General features: G+C 28.0%; 2 protein-coding genes and 2 long non-coding RNA genes across 4 annotated transcripts; 1 reads left to right on the top strand and 3 right to left on the bottom strand.

Annotated features, from left to right (window-relative positions):
- Nucleotides 1-249: 249 nt before the first annotated feature.
- LOC136091629 (uncharacterized) lies at nt 250-3,941 on the bottom strand. The gene is made up of 2 exons (XR_010644135.1): nt 1,271-3,941; nt 250-1,135 (listed from the first exon to the last, which is right to left on the bottom strand). It is a non-coding gene; the product is annotated as an uncharacterized LOC136091629 (long non-coding RNA).
- A 554-nt stretch (nt 3,942-4,495) lies between these two features.
- Nucleotides 4,496-6,551, bottom strand: LOC136091670 (uncharacterized). The gene is made up of 3 exons (XM_065819378.1): nt 6,062-6,551; nt 5,066-5,914; nt 4,496-4,884 (listed from the first exon to the last, which is right to left on the bottom strand). The coding sequence occupies exons 1-3, from the start codon at nt 6,549-6,551 to the stop codon at nt 4,496-4,498; spliced, it is 1,728 nt and encodes a 575-aa protein (XP_065675450.1).
- Nucleotides 6,552-6,584: 33 nt separating this feature from the next.
- Nucleotides 6,585-8,081, top strand: LOC136091669 (uncharacterized). Its single transcript, XM_065819377.1, has 3 exons — nt 6,585-6,668; nt 7,216-7,495; nt 7,606-8,081. Exons 1-3 carry the CDS (start codon nt 6,585-6,587, stop codon nt 8,079-8,081), a joined length of 840 nt encoding a protein of 279 aa, XP_065675449.1.
- Nucleotides 8,082-9,021: 940 nt separating this feature from the next.
- LOC136092386 (uncharacterized) lies at nt 9,022-16,823 on the bottom strand. The gene is made up of 2 exons (XR_010644382.1): nt 16,740-16,823; nt 9,022-12,403 (listed from the first exon to the last, which is right to left on the bottom strand). It is a non-coding gene; the product is annotated as an uncharacterized LOC136092386 (long non-coding RNA).
- Between the last annotated feature and the right edge of the window lie 4 nt (nt 16,824-16,827).

The raw sequence follows: 16,827 nt of genomic DNA, 5'->3' as shown, positions 1-16,827 counted from the left end.
CTAATATAAAACGTTTCCATATAGTGGGTATTTAGAGAAAAAATGTTCATGCACTATACTTGTTTAACTTCGATAATTAAAAAATATTAAACGATCAAGCTTTTTGCAGTGGAAATTTTATAGTAACAATTTCTATCAGATATTTTTTAAATTTAATCTCATTAGAAGAAAATAATAGTTTACGCTAAGATTAAGTTAAAGATTACTAATAAAATTAATAAACTCATAAACATATATTTTGGATCACTGTTTTCTTTGGTTTATGCATTATCAAAAATCTTCCTAGTATTACGTCTACCGCTTGTTTATCATGCACCTGTTCTTGTGCAACATCACCTTCTACATTCGTATCCTGATCGTCTGATTTCGTAACCTGATTTGTAACCGCAAAAAAATAGGCTAAAGTAGTTACATGGGTGCCCGCAGGATTTTTAGATGTTTCAGATAGGACACTTTCACACATTGTGCAAACTCCAAACTTAAGTATGTTCATACCTATGCCAAGTGGAACCCTCCCCCCCCCCCCCCAAATGAGGGGTGTAAACTTTGTATAACTTTTGTAATTTACAATATTTTCCTACGAAATTAAAAATCTGTCGATAAATTTAAATTTAGTTTAAGAAAGTAAAGTTGAAAAATTTACTACATCAGTGCCCTCACGTTTGGGCAGGGGAGGCAAGCGTTTTGGGTCTTTTTTTGTTCCCAGGCCCCCACCATATTAAATTTTTGCAAGTTCCCCTCATTTGGCATAGGTATGAACATACTTAAGTATGGATTTTGCTCAATGTGTAAAAGTGTCCTGTCTGAAATATCAAAAAATCCTGCGGACGCCAATGAATAGTTAGCATTCTAAATGTTCATTCTCATTGGTTGTTGGGTTTGAATGAACATTCTAAATGTTCATTCTCATTGGTTGTTGGGTTTTTTAATCTCATATCAAAATTGGAATTAAACAGAACAACTTTACATTTAGAGGATTTACTGAATAGAAGTTTTCCAAAATTTCCTGTAACATCCATTTTATTTTTGACATTAAAAATTATTAACGTCACGACATAACATATGCAGTGGTTTTTAACAGCTCTGTTCCACCAATTTTCTTTAGCAAATGTAACTAATTTAAGCTAAAATACATCTAAAATAAAACAATAATATTTAGTTATTAAATCTCTTGATTATAGAAAAGATGAATACCTACTGTTACACAATCATACTAGCGTTTACAAAATGAATTTAAATTGTTTATAAAACTTTAGAAAAAAGTTCTTACAGCAGGACTTTCATAATGAGAGACCAGCAACTCATTTTTTAACTGTGTCAATGAGACCATCAATAATTTCTAAAACATCGGAATCCATTGAATTGTTGGCATTTACGAAGGTAGATTGTCGCAAAAAGAGCTTTTTAACTTCCATATATTAAAATGGCGCACCCGAAATTCGTTTGTTAATTATTTATCAACGCTCTTGTCAGTTTTTAATTATTTTTGATTGATTTGTTATATCATTAGAATACACAATTTGTTGAAATTATTTTAACATCTGTGTTTTTGTAATACTATGCGTTTTTGAGGTGTACCTATTTATTTTTGTATTTCGTTTTAATTATGCCTATTTAAAGCGCGTGACTTAAGCTGTTATGTGAGTCTTCTGACCAATGGCTATATTACTATAATATAACATACTATATGTTTATTAAACGTCAATTAAACGTTTAGATTAACGACTTATTATAGTTAATATTGTAAACGTTCGATCGACGTTTAATAATTGTATATATTAAAAGATTTAAAGCGTAGATTTTAAATCTATCAATGTTTACGTTTAACAAGACTACTTGTTTAAATATTATGCTTCAAAAGTACGCAAAAAATAATTTTTTTGTTCATTTAATAAAATTTTATTTATTTATAAATCTTTATTTAGTGAATACCCTAAAATACAAAAATACCCATAAGGAAGATAATTTTTAGGAGCTGTTCATAAGTTACGCTAAAAATGATATTTTTATTCATATGATAATTTTTTTAATTTATAAATCTTGATTTAGTAAAGCACCCTAAAATATTAAAAGATCCATTGGGAAGATAATTCTGAGGAACTGTTTATAAATTGCGTAACGTTGTAGAAGGATAGAGGAGGATGCGTGGATTTATTTTTTGAGTGTTGCGAAATCTTTTTTGTAAAAAAAAAAATATTTACCCCACAATTAGGCACAATACCATACAACATAGCAATATAAACGTCGTTCTAAAAAATGAATTTGATGAACACTTAAGAAGTAGTGGAGACTCGGACGTCCGAGTCTGCCGGACAGAGATGCTTTAAACGAATATGTTATTAATACCCACAATAGTAAACGCACATAAACAAAACAAATTTACATGAATATTGGGCAATAGCATTGCTCTAGAGTATGTCACACGTTTAAACACAGGGTAATTTCTAAGAGACGGAGTATTCAATCTGATTAGCATTCAAGCAGCAAAGCACATTGTTATCTGTTTCCAATAGAAATGGAGGATTTCAAATGGACTATTTAGGCGCGTGAATCAGTAAACAAGGCACTCATTAGTGATTACAAGCCTAATGCTTACAGCTTCTGTAGTTGGTAGACGACTGGCTCAGATGCAACTAAATATTCCAAGTTTACGAGCCGCCACAACTAGCCATTAGTAGCTTTTCGGGCTAGTCATAATTCTATTGCCATTAATCGAGCCGCTAAGCCTGCTGAAGAGATATACAAACATACAAAATATTTTATTTAGAAAATAATAAATTCCGATACATGCATGAGCCAACTTATCAAACCCTAAACCATAAAGTAGACAAAATAAGTTGTCTTTTCTCTATTTGGCAAGGAAATACTTAATTGCTATTAAGATTATTGCCAAATGAACATAAGACAAACTTTTGAATAAATTTTATAATGTCAATTGACAATTGAATTGTGGATGTCAATTGTCAAATGTCAATTAAATTGTGGAGAGTTTACCAGAAGGGTATTTTCTAGTCTAAATAATTTCAAAAAGATAACCATGAGCAAGATCTCATCTCGTTCTCGTTTCTCGTGAGAAATGGGACTTCTTGTGAGAAACGAGAAATAGAAAATTCTCGCGAGAAGTAGAATGAGACTTAAGTATTATATTATTTTCCAAATTAAAAATTATTATAATTTACAAAATGCTTATAATTTGTTTTTTTTAATTAATTAATTTTTTGACTCCGTGATTTTAATAAATCTAAATAAAATATGACAAAGATAATTCCATTAAAAAACAGTTTGACTCTGCAATGCTGAATTACTTTTTTCTGTACTGCGTGAACGACCAGGCAAGAAACATGAAACTTGCAGTCAAATTGTCAAAGCGCCTTGACCAATACTTGTGCAACAATCATATTTTGCAATGTGCAGTTCGAGACTCATTTGGAATGACTGCTGGAATGGATGATGCGTTGATTTGGCTTCTTTAACATACAAAGATTTGGCTTCTTTAACTCACCAGTCAACAGTTGCAGCTGAATTGCTTGAATCAGAATCAGACGCTCAAGGAATCAATTTTAGACAGTTACGCCAATCTGTCGACACAAGATGGAATAGTGAACTGGATTGCATGGCTTCTGTCCTACATCATTTTTTTTTTTTTTTTTTAATTTTAATTTTATTTTAATTATATATTTCGTCGTTAATAGTATTTACAATAACAATGTTCATGAATAAAAAACAATATATGACAGGGGCAAAAAGAAGACTATAGTTGCCTTATCACTAAGCCCCGTAATAAATATACCGTAAATTACAATGCTAATAAAAACCGTAAAAGTTACATATGCTATAAATTATTTTTTTTTATTAACGCTTAAGTTTACTTTACTTACTAAAAAGACCAACGATAAAGAAGAAAAAACAAACAAACAAACAAACAAACAAACAAAAAAAAAAAAAAAAGACAAAACAAAAAAAATAAATAAACAGAAACAAGACTAGAGACAAGATTATTTATCATATTTATGTATTAGAATAGACAATCTTAGTAATAAACAATTATTAATACTAAATCATTAATAATAGTACTCTCATTTTAAACGCTTCAGAAGAAATTTAGTTCATTGTCGTTTGTAAAAGATTTTGCTTAAGTTTAGTTTTAAATTGATTAAGCGAAGAAAGTGGTTTAAGATCATTATTTAAAAGTGTATTCCAGAGTTTAGGTCCTCGGTTTGTGATTGAGTATTTAGTGGCAGAATAGTAGGTTTTGGATTGAGTATAGTTATTATTTGAAAATCTTGTGCTGTATATGTGATTTATTTTTTTAAATAAAGAGTTGAATAAATATGGTGCCATTTTCTTATCAAGTTTAAACATAAATATAAGAACATGATAGAGATTTAAATTATAAACATTTAGAATATTAAGTTTACTAAAAAGTATTTTTGAATGAGAGAAGCGATTTTCATTTGTAATAATCCTAATGGCGTGTTTTTGTTTACATAGAAGTTTACTTAGCTTTGTAACATTGGTGCATGCACCAAGCAATGTTAGCATAGTTTAGGTAACAGTGTATAAATGAAAAGTATATGTATTTAAGACAAGATTGGTTTAAGACCTGTTTAGCTTTATACAGTATACCAATATTTTTAGAAACCTTATTCTCAACAACACTTATATGTTGTCTCCATGTAACATTTTCATCGAGTATTACGCCCAAAAACTTTGACGATATTTCCCTTTTTATTATATTTTTATCAATAAAAAGATTTGGAAGTTTAAGTGGAATATTTTCTTTTTTATGAACACGATGGAATAATGTGTATTTAGTTTTAGTAATGTTTAAAGATAATTTATTGGCTTTAAACCATTGGGTTAGGTTATCAAGTCCTTTGTTAACTGTTAAAAATAAAATATTTATGTCTTCATGAGAATAAAACAAATTCGTATCATCGGCGAATAAAGTTGTGTTTAAAATATTAGAAAATTTATATGTCATTGACATAAATTAGAAACAAAAGGGGCCCTAGAACTGATCCCTGGGGAACACCGCATGTAATAATCATATTATCCGTTTTACCACCATCGTAAGAAATATATTGCTTCCTATTAGACAAGTAACTTTTAAACCAAGCCAAGCTAGAATTTTTGATGCCATAGAACTCGAGTTTGGACAAAAGAATTAAATGATTGACAGTATCAAAGGCTTTACTTAGATCTATGAAAACACCTAAAGTATATATTTTTTCATTGAAACCTTTAAATATATCGTGGACAAGATGTAAGATTGCGTGATCAGTAGAATGACCAGATTTAAAACCAAATTGTTTATTGTACAAAATATTATTTTGGATTAAGAAAGAATAGAGTCTATTATACATAATTCGTTCAAGAACTTTTGAAATACATGTAAGAACAGAGATCGGCCTATAATTAGTAACGTCACTAGGATCGCCTGATTTAAAAATAGGGACCACCCTAGCAATTTTTATTTTTTCTGGAAAAACTCCCTCTTTTAAAGATAAGTTGAAGATACACAAAAGCGGGATTGTAATCAGTTTTATTGAATTTATAATGATGTTACCACTTATATTGTCGACGCCTATACTTTTTTTAGGCTTAATCGAAGAGACTGCGCATAGTAATTCTTCTTCAGTTAGATTATCATTAGGCATAATATTAGTTTTATTAGAGACTAAGTATGCATCAAAGTTGATCTTAGAGGATTCAATTTTTGATGCTAAAGACGGACCAATATTAATAAAAAATTTATTAAGTGCTTCAGCCACTAATTCTTTTTCTATAACATAGTTGTCTTTGAATTTAAGAATTTTCGGAAAATTATTTCTCTCTGGATTATTTTTACCAATAACTTCGTTAATTATGCGCCAAGTACCTTGAGGATCATTTGAATGCTTTTTTAGTTGATCTGAATAGTAGTTTTTTTTTTGAGCTTTTTATAATTGACTCAAAGAGTCGTTTGTAGTTTTTATAATTGCTTTCATTACGTAGGGTTTTTTTTTTTTAAGAAATTTATTATATAATCTTTGTTTTATTTTAGAAGATTTAAGGATACCCTTAGTTATCCAAGGATTTGATAACGTTTTTGATTTAATTAATTTTGTAATTTCAGGAAATGCTTTGTTATAATATTTATAATATTCTGATATAAATATATCGTAGGCTTTATCAGCGTTTAGATTCAATAACAAGTCATCCCATTTAACACTTGATAAAAGGTCATGAAATTGGTTAATTGAAGAGTCGTTTATTATTCTTGTTTTTATTTTTGTATTTTTTTGGCAGTCACTTTTATTATATTTTTGAACAACGATGAATATGGGAAAATGATCAGAAATATCTGTTTTAAATATTCCTGTTTTTATCTTTATATTTATGAAGTCATTGGTGATAATTTGATCTATCGAAGTTTCACTTTTGTTGGTTATGCGAGTAGGTTTGTTGATGACAGGAATGTAGCTATTTTCAAAAATGACGTTAAAAAATTGTTTAATGTTTTTATTTGAGTCATAATCCAAAATATTGAGGTTCAGGTCACCAACCATGTAAACAGTTTTTTTTTAATATAATTATTTTTAATGACGTTTCTAATGTGGTCTTCAAACACTTTAATAGAACCTGAAGGTGGTCTGTATAAAGCATGGATTATTATATTTTTGAAGGTTTTATTAACGAGTTCAATGCACAATGACTCATAATCATTAGTGGTTGAACTTAAATCTGACTTAACTTTGTGCAATAGTGAGTTTTTAATAAAAATACACAAACCCCCGCCTACCTTGCCCGAGGTCCTAATTTGGTGAATCACTTTATAATTTGGTAAATGGAAATTATAATTGTTCTCGATATTTTTATCATCACACCATGTCTCGCTGAGACAAATAATTTGAAAATTCATATTAACTTTATACAAAAATTGTTTCAATGAATCAAAATTTTTTTGTAGCCTTCTAATATTAACATGAAGAATAGAGAACGAGTCGTTCTCCATTCCTTCAATTATATTTTTTGAATTTACGTTATAATATAATGGGTTAATATTTTTTATTAAATCGTTGTTAAAAAAATTAATATCCGGATCAGAATGTTTTTTTTTAAAAGTATTGATTTTTTAGTTAGTAATGAATTAAGTTCAAAGTTTTTTAAAGGAGGATCGTCAGCCATTTTAAATAAGAGTAATATTAAAATATAGAATATAGTTTTTAATAGCTGGGTTGCTTATTTTTAAATTCTTTAACAATAAGTCTAAATCTAAAGAGTGCAATTATCAGCTTATGTGCAAATGAAGATATTTTTTCTTCAAATACCATCAGTGCATCACAGTGGAAATCAATCGAAGGAGGAGTAGAAATTTTGGCACCACTTAAAGAAGCAACAGAAACGTGGTCGGTTGAGTCTATTCCAACAATTAACACTGTCGCCGATTCTCTTTATTTAATCCATGACAAAATTGATCAATTTATTGAGACGGATGGAAAAAATGGCTACGGTGTCTTGTATCCAAAAAACTTGAAAAACTGCATTGAGAAAAGATTTCCTCTTTGTCACACTGGAAACTTATTGAGTGCTGCAGTAAACTACTTAAATCCTGCTTTAAAGGGACTTCACTTGAAGCTCTTCAAAAAATTTCAAACAACAAAAGAATGGTTAGCCTCAATATGGATAATGTTGAGTGCCAACCTGTTGCCAGAGTCCTTTCAGCAGATTTGTCCCCTAATTCAAAACTGAAGCGCAAGTTAAACGTTAGACTTGAAACACAAGAGCCAACATCTGAGTTGAATCCTATTTTGAGCGAAATGTGCCAGTATGAATATCTCCCTGATGCCAAAAAAGACTTTCCGATTTTTGATTGGTGGAAATTGCATTCAAATACACTGTCAGAACTCTCTTCATTAGCTAGACAAATTTTAGCTATTCCAGCAAGTTCAACTAAATCAGAGAGAGTTTTTAGCTCAGGTGGAAATGTCGTCCGATCATCCAGATGCAACTTACGCCCAGAAAAAATAGAACAAATCATTTTAATCAGAGAAAACATTGTCTTGTTGGAAAAGTTTGACAAAAAAATTCTGAACTAATATTTGAAAAAGTTGTTTACATTTGACAAATGTCATATGTGTCTATTTGTCAAAACCATGTTTACATTTTTTTTTTTTACTTGGATTTTAATAAATTTGTTTTCGAAAATTGTTAAATTTCTCGCTCGTCTCGTTCTCGGTCTCACGAGAAGTACTAACTTCTCGTCTCAGTCTCGTCTCGGTTTGAAAAAACCTAGTCATGGTTACAAAAAGACAAACACCTAAAATAATGAATGCGGCAAGCAGTACAATTTTTCCATATTCACAGGTGCGATGAGAGAAAGGGAGGGGGGACAGTTTGTCCCGGGACGCAGACGTTGAAGGGGCGCCAAAATAAAGAAAGGTTTCTAAAAAGAAAAAACCTTTCCGATATTTTAATATAAGAAAAATTATAGAAATAGGATGCTCTGTCCCAGGCGACGTAAAGGCTCTCGGCGCCGCGTTCTTTTTTTCCGTTAACGGTGGCTCCCATTTTCGGTAAAAGTAACTTTGAAACTACGCGAAAATATAATCATAAACATTAGACAAAAAATATAATCATAAACAATGACCGCAAAATGAATAAAATTGATGTAAGTGATAAGCTTATATCAAATTTATTACATTAAAAAGAAAATTAAATTTTTATAAAAAACTAAGTACATAAAAAATGATTATGTTACAACATCTTATCGTTTCTAAACGTTAAGAAAGTAATTTTAAAGAAAATCACGTGACCTTGCGTAATTTCGATAGCGCGAATGGTTACCATCTTAGTAGGGGTAAAACAAATTATCAATTAAATGAAGAAAGCAGCAGAAAATTATTTAAATTTAAATAAATTAATTATGTAATAAAGCTATGTAATACTTAATTGTGCTCAAGAGAGCAAATAATCTCATACTTCTATTTTAAATTTAAACCTTGCTGTACTTTATGGAATCAAACTTCATCATCAAAGTTTTTATTTTGGTTCACTATTTTATTTAAATTATGTTATGAGTCTAACAACAACAAATCGTTTTCAACAAATAAAGACTTTCTACTCGCCATTTTCATAAATAAAAGTATATAATATATTCATAAATAAATTTATCTCAGATAAACATAACTATTAAAACAGTTAACAGTGAAACTACTAACTTGTTTAGTGAACTTTAATATATTAATTAATTCAAGTCATTAAGCTGCGTCCTGCTTTTTTAGCAACGGGTTCGATATTCTTAACGTTCTCAGCAAACTTATGATTTCTTTTTTTTGATGGTGTCTTCAAGGGCATAAGAAATAAACTAATTCCTTTTTGTAAAGCCCTTTTTCCCCCGATATTTATTTTACGACGTTTCACTGCCTCCGGCTGGACATTAATTTTATTTTTTTGGTATTTTTTCAAAGACGTGCATACATAGTTATTCTTTCAACTAATTTGCTGCGTACCGAATGTAAATTTGTTGTAGGTAAACTCGAACTCATTTTTTCTTCTCTTTCTTTGAATATTTTTATGCCAAGTAAAAATGATTTATCTCCAACAGCGATTTTAGAACGTATAGTTTCAAATGAACTTGATAGTGCTTCGAAAGCTTCGTCCCTCAATGTATCATCTTTTTCACAAATGTTTGAAGCTTCAACCTTGTTAGCAACATTACTGGTGCTTTTATTTAACTCTATACATAAATTTATTTCAAAATTATTTTTACATATATTGTTATCAGTGTGGAGTCCTTCATATAACTCTCTTGGTAAACTCTTCCCTAGCGCAATTTCAGCAAGATATTTTCTTTGGTCAATGTTGAATATCGGCATAAAGTACAAACTGTTTGAAATGCCATTAGACCATAGCACAAATCGATGTTTACACGGAGCGCCATTTCCCCCAACTCGACATTCACATATTCCAATATTCATATCTACATTATAGTTTTTTTTCCAGACGCACTAGGAACAACAAGTATGTTGCTACCGATATTTTGTGTATTACGTAACATTGTACTAATATGCTCGGTGGATGACTTTACAAATCCGATTACTCCTTTCTTTTTTTGGGGTTTACCAAAGTATTGAGGAGTATTATAGCTATCAAAAGATCCGCTAGCAGCAGATAACAGTTTATTTTTATAATGTTGGTCTAATTCGTCAGTAAAACTGTCAAATAGTGCGTTAACATTATATGCTCTTACTCTTTGCAAAATTAAGTCTTTCATAACTAAAAATTGCGCCTCGGTGTAATTGTTAGTGTTGTTACCACGTGTTCGTAAAGTCGACCGAAATGCCAATGCCCAACATTTTTTCATTTCATATATATTTTAAATAAAATATTAGATTAGGGTATTTTTTAATGATATTGTCGCAAAGCAGTTGCGAAAAAGTAACCTCAAACATCTCTATTGTTTCAGAGTAAACAGTGTTTTTAAAATTTGACATAACCGGTCGATCCTCTTTTTGAATTTGGTGTTTGATATCGAACAGCCATCTCCAAACTTGTTGCAAAAGATGAAAAGTACATAATAATAATAATGAAGAAGGTCAAACGTTATATAATGCATCTCTTAACTCCGAACTGTTGTCTGTGAGCATAACATCCGGACCAGTTCGATCACCGTCATTAAAAAATAGCATTTTCGGGTAATAAGATTTTGTAAGCTTCTTATAGTTCAAATAGGTTGTATACATATTGCATTTACTAATTCAAGTATTTAATATAAGTTCTCGTAGGTTCCCTAAATTATGTGACACTTTTTGTACAAAACAAAAGTATTAAATGTTAAAAATTTACCTCTTTATTTTAGATTATAAGTGTATTATAAAGGCTGATCTTTACTTACATTTTTTTCCCTTTACTGTTAAATAGTTTAAATATATAAAATAATCCCATAAGCTCAAAATTTTTTAAAAGTTACTGTTTAGTATAGCTATGCATAAAAATAAAAATTTCAGGCTTTTTTTTTAAAAAAAAATTAAAAATTAAAATTTTTTTTCATTATACATGAAACTGCAACTGATTTTATGGTTTTAAAAGATACTATTATACTCAAGACAATTTTCAAAATTTTAAATGGAGTATTACAAATATGCTTTATTATATGGTTTTGAATATAATAAATATTTATTTTGTAGGTTTTGTCTACCACCTGGCCCACTGTGTCCTGTCTTGACAAAAAGTCATCACTTTTTGATCCCTTAGAACAGGCAGCCAATCTTGAATTTGATCTCTTATCTGTAACAGCTTGGGGCCTGTAGTGGGTCGTAAATTTTAACTCCAACAAAACACAACTATTTACTCCAAACAGTTATTACAATAATGTTGATAATCCTATATTGATGAATGGCAACGGTCTCACTGAGTCCTCTACTTTATTTCTTCTCTACAAACATTTTGCTTGCAATATCCTTTTTTTTGCTCCCAATTTCATTCTCTACCTCTACAAATCTTTTATTTGTCTCTGTATGGAATACTATTGTCATATTTGGGCTGATTCTTGTTTTTATATTCTATACTTTCTTTTTGAAAAAGTCTAAAATCATATTGTAAATATAGTTAAACCTGCTCTTATTGTCACTATCAATTGTCTATTACTGTCAATACCACTATTGTCTATTATTGTTATTACCACCATTACACTATTATTGTCACAATCACTATCCCATTGTCATAAGATTGCATTTCGTTCTCTTTTTTACATAAATCATTGTTGCTGCTCAAATAAGACATTATCGCTAGCTCCATCATTCAAAACTCATTCTCGCTTTACTCATCATTCAGCAAAGTACACATCTACACATTCAACACTGAATGAATAGTATATGTGTTTTCATTGACCAAATAAAAACTATCAAAACAAAAGTTGAATAAGTCTTTTATTTCTATATAGTTGTTACATTCCATTGCAAAAGACGACAAAGTTAAATTATTTATTACGTTCTGTTTAAGGCCTAATTGCTTGAGCCAAAAATCAAAAAATATATTTGCGTGATTTTGAGTTTTATTAAGATATTGAGATTAATTGTTCACTTTTTTTATGACATTTTTTTCATTAATAAATATCCTATTCAGAAATATTTACTTATTTAAGTTGTAAACAATTTAACATGATCGACAATTTCTACAAAAAATTTAATTTAATTTTCTTTGATTTATGTATGCTTTCTCAGTTGCTCTAAAATAAGGTGAATAGATGGCCAACAATCAGCCTAATAATTCCATTTATAGGCTGTGGCATCAGACCCATAACTATTAAAAATTAAACAGCATTTGCAAAGAAAATGAAAAATGATAATCATATCTAGTCGTCAAATAACTTTGCCATCGTCATAATTTTCGTTTTCATCCTGAAGTTTCTTCAGCCCTACTAACAAACGAAAACAAATCTCCTCAATAATCAGAAATTTATTTGTTATTTATATATATAAATATATATATATACATACATGCATGCATATATATGTATATATGTATATGTATATATGTATATGTATATATATATATATATATATATATATATATATATATATATATATATATATATATATATATATATATATATATATATATATATATATATATATATATATATATATATATATATATATATATATATACACACACACACACACACACACACATAATATTACATTTTTTGTTTTTATAAAGTTTAATGTTAATTCTAATTTTTTTTTTTAAATTATCAAGTTCTTTTTAACTTTTCCCATGTAACTAACAACTTTTTTGCAAAAGTTTCAATTATTTCATACAACATCTAAGATAATTAGTTAATATTTTGTTGCATGTTCTTTATTATTTTTAACATCAACTAATCTTTTGGTCATGCTGTTAACCAATTTATTGCATGTTAATGGAGAAATAGAGTTCCATCATACTTGTACAGCCTCCCACAGATCCTTTTTGTTCATAGGCTTTTTCTCGTCTTTTACAATTTTCCATAAATTATCAATTGGATTTAAATCTAGCGATTGTGCTGGCCACTCCAATTGTTTTATGCCATTATTTTGAAACCATCTCTTAGTGATAGAAGCCGTATGCTTTGGATAATTATCATTATTGAGTATTGGCATGTTGTCATCAGCATAAGAAAGCATTATTTCTTGAAGTATATTAGTATAAATATCAGCTGTCGTGTCTGTTTAAAAAAAAAGGATCAATACCAAATGATGAGAAACATCCACACACCATAATAGTTCCACCACCAAACTTCACTATTTCCTTAATGTAATGTAGGTCAAACTCTTTATTTAGTGGTCTGCAGAATATAGGGAAACCTAGCTTTTATATGTCTTTTTTTCAATAAAGACTTCTAAGTGATATTGAAAATAAATTTCGTTTAACCTCTAATTTTACGTTTAAATATAAATGTTACATTCAACTCTGAAATGTTTTTAATGGCATTGTTGGAGATAAACCGGATCCTTTTTAGGTTCAAAAATAATTAACTATTCTTTTGCATCCTCTAGATTCAACACACTTTAATGTTTTAAGAGCATTTTGAACCATTCCAACAGAGCACTTAATTATTCTTGAAATCTCTCTATATGACTTTCAACTGTTTTTAATTCGTTGAATTACTAATAGCTCAGCTGAGGTGCAATGAGACTTTCTAGCCATAATATCCTAATTTAATGTTTTTTGAGTTATTTTGCTAATAAACACAATAACATTACAATCTAATTTTTAAAAATAATTACTGGTTTAAAATCCAAAGGTAATACCTTCAACTTCAACAATATTTTTTACTTTATTTGTAAATAATTAACAGAAACATTAGTAATATAATGTATTAGTACACTGTAAATATTTAACTGAACATACATATAACACTTTTAAAAAAAATATACAGTATAATTTTACTCAGTGGCATTGGAATGTAATAGCAGTTTGATACGTTGGCTAAAACAAACGTATCAAACTGCTAGAGTTCGGGATTTGAGGGGGTGGGGTAGATGTAAATGTCTTTGACTAAATATAAAGGAGGCTGGCAATTCTTTTCCTACGCCTGTGGTATTACCTGATAACAAAATTCAATACATACACTGAAAAAGTGATGATTGAAATTTGAAGAAAAAGAAAATTTCTTTTTTTTACCAGTAAATTTTGAGCCATTTTAAACAAAGTTGCTAGTTACATGGGAAAAGTAAAAGCTTGAGGAAGAGCTTAATAGTTACAAATTTTTTTTTTTATTAACATTAAACTTTATAAAAACAAAAAAAGTGAATCAGTTACCATCAGTAAGTGTGAATAAAATGTATTTCTCTTTCTCTATCTCTCTCTCTCTCTGTGTATATATATATATATATATATATATATATATATATATATATATATATATATATATATATATATATATATATATATATATATATATACATATATATATATATATATACATATATATATATATATATACATATATATATATATATATATATATACATACATATATATATATATATATATATATATATATATATATATATATATATATATATATATATATATATATATATATATATATATATATAAATATATATATTTACATTTCATGATTGTAAGTAGAAGGGAAAGAGACATACAATATAAAGCTAAATTATTTTGCATACGTTATATTTTGTTTAATTTTTTTTTGAGAAGTTTCAGATAGACTGTTGCAGTAATAAAGTTGAGAGTTAACAATGCCACAGGCAAATACTTTTGCAGCATCTTTGGTAAGATATGGACGAATATAGTGAAGTATTTAGTAAGTGTTTTGTAATTGAACAAAAAATTTTATGTGCTGGTCCATAGAGAGTTATATATAATACATATATACATAATATATAAATATACATATACATACATATATATATATATATATATATATATATATTTATATATATATATATATATATATATATATATATATATATATATATATATATATATATATATATATGCTTTAACTTTAACCTAGGGAAATATAAAATCCTTAAAACAACCTTAAATAAACATTTCATAAAGTACTTCATAAAGTTATATTTGAATTATATTTATTGTTAACTACTTCAACCTGTTTGTTGGCCAAATCTTTAAGAACCCAAACCGGTATACTATTTTAAAATTATTCTGTATACATCACTTATATGTTATTTTTCAATACATGAGTAAATGCTATTTTATCACAAACCTTCATTGCCTAGGTTTCACTGCCAACTATCAGAATACTCTGAACAGATGTATAGCTTTGCTTCAATCTTTATTGATGAACTTTTTTGTTAATTGCTTATTTGAATACCCTATTATAATTTACGAGCGTTTAAAACTCGTTAGTGTAAATATGTCATAAACTATTTTTGGTAAATTATCCCTAGGGAGTTTTGTTGATTACGATAAATTGTATATATAAGTTGTAAAATAACACGTATCAAACAGAGTTCTTAAACGTAAATATAGTTGTTGTTTTTACACTTTTGATATTAGAAGTGTAGATAATAATGGTATATCTTAGGTATATCTTACTCTTAACCTTATTGCTTCTTATGTTCAGCTGACCCATTTGTAATAAAATTTACCTTATCAATATTTACCAAAAAAAATATTATATAATCAAAACAAATGATATTAATTAAACCTTGTATACCACTATATCCTTTATGAAACTAGTGTTTACAAATTGTACAAACAATAGTTTGCTCCAACTTCTTTCCTACACATGGTCACTTTCTGGTATTTTGATTGCTCATAAAAGCTTAAAATCGCTCTCACTCTCCATCTTTTGTTTTAATTGCTGTTGTGATATTTTCATACATAGCTACAATAACAGATACACATTTAACACCTAAATATCTCAATACCTAATACACCACCATTCGTAGTGTAGATGATTCTAAAGGTTTTTCTCCAAATCAAAGTCCCAAAGATCCATCCATCAGATCATTATCTTTTTTTTTTAACTTGACTTACAATAAAAATTGCATCTGTTTTTCTCTTTCCTGTCCAAAAATCAAATTACATATCATCAATAAATACAATGCTTTTATTTTGTCTGCAACAATTCTTTCTTAAATGCTTTCTTAAATACTAATTATCTGATGAAGCAGTTTTATTCCTGGATAAGAACTATTATGTAGTTTGTCTAGACCTCCTTTATAAATCATTACCAGCCAACTTTCCTGCCCTTTTTGAATAGCTTATTTAGTTTCACTATATGTTATCAGCTATATTGGTCCAATAAATTTATTTACTGCAAACAAATAAAGTTTCTCCTTTATCCCCTCTAAACACTTTATTTAGCAATTTTAAAAACAAACAATCTAACTAGTACATAGTATATATATATATATATATATATATATATATATATATATATATATATATATATATATATATATATATATATATATATATATATATATATATATATATATATATATATATGTATATACTATATAAGCTATGATGTATATATATATATATATATATATATATATATATATATATATATATATATATATATATATATATATATATATATATATATATATATATATATATATATATATATATATTAAAATTTTAATGTAACACAAATTTTAATAAATATATTTCACTTATTTATTACATATATATACATTATTCACATATATTTCACACATTTAAACCTTCTAATTCATGCATTTTCTTAATTCTAAACTCACCGCGAAAGCATTCGTTCAGCCAATCTGTTACTTATGATATTTCCGCATGTTGTTCGTTTAGTTTCGAAATTGTTTCATGCGTTGTTTG

This window comes from Hydra vulgaris, chromosome 15, assembly GCF_038396675.1.
Source record: "Hydra vulgaris chromosome 15, alternate assembly HydraT2T_AEP".
NCBI classification, from domain to species: Eukaryota; Metazoa; Cnidaria; class Hydrozoa; order Anthoathecata; family Hydridae; genus Hydra; species Hydra vulgaris.
The sequence above is the reverse complement of the archived record's forward strand: the minus strand, read 5'-3'. Positions and strand labels throughout refer to the sequence as shown.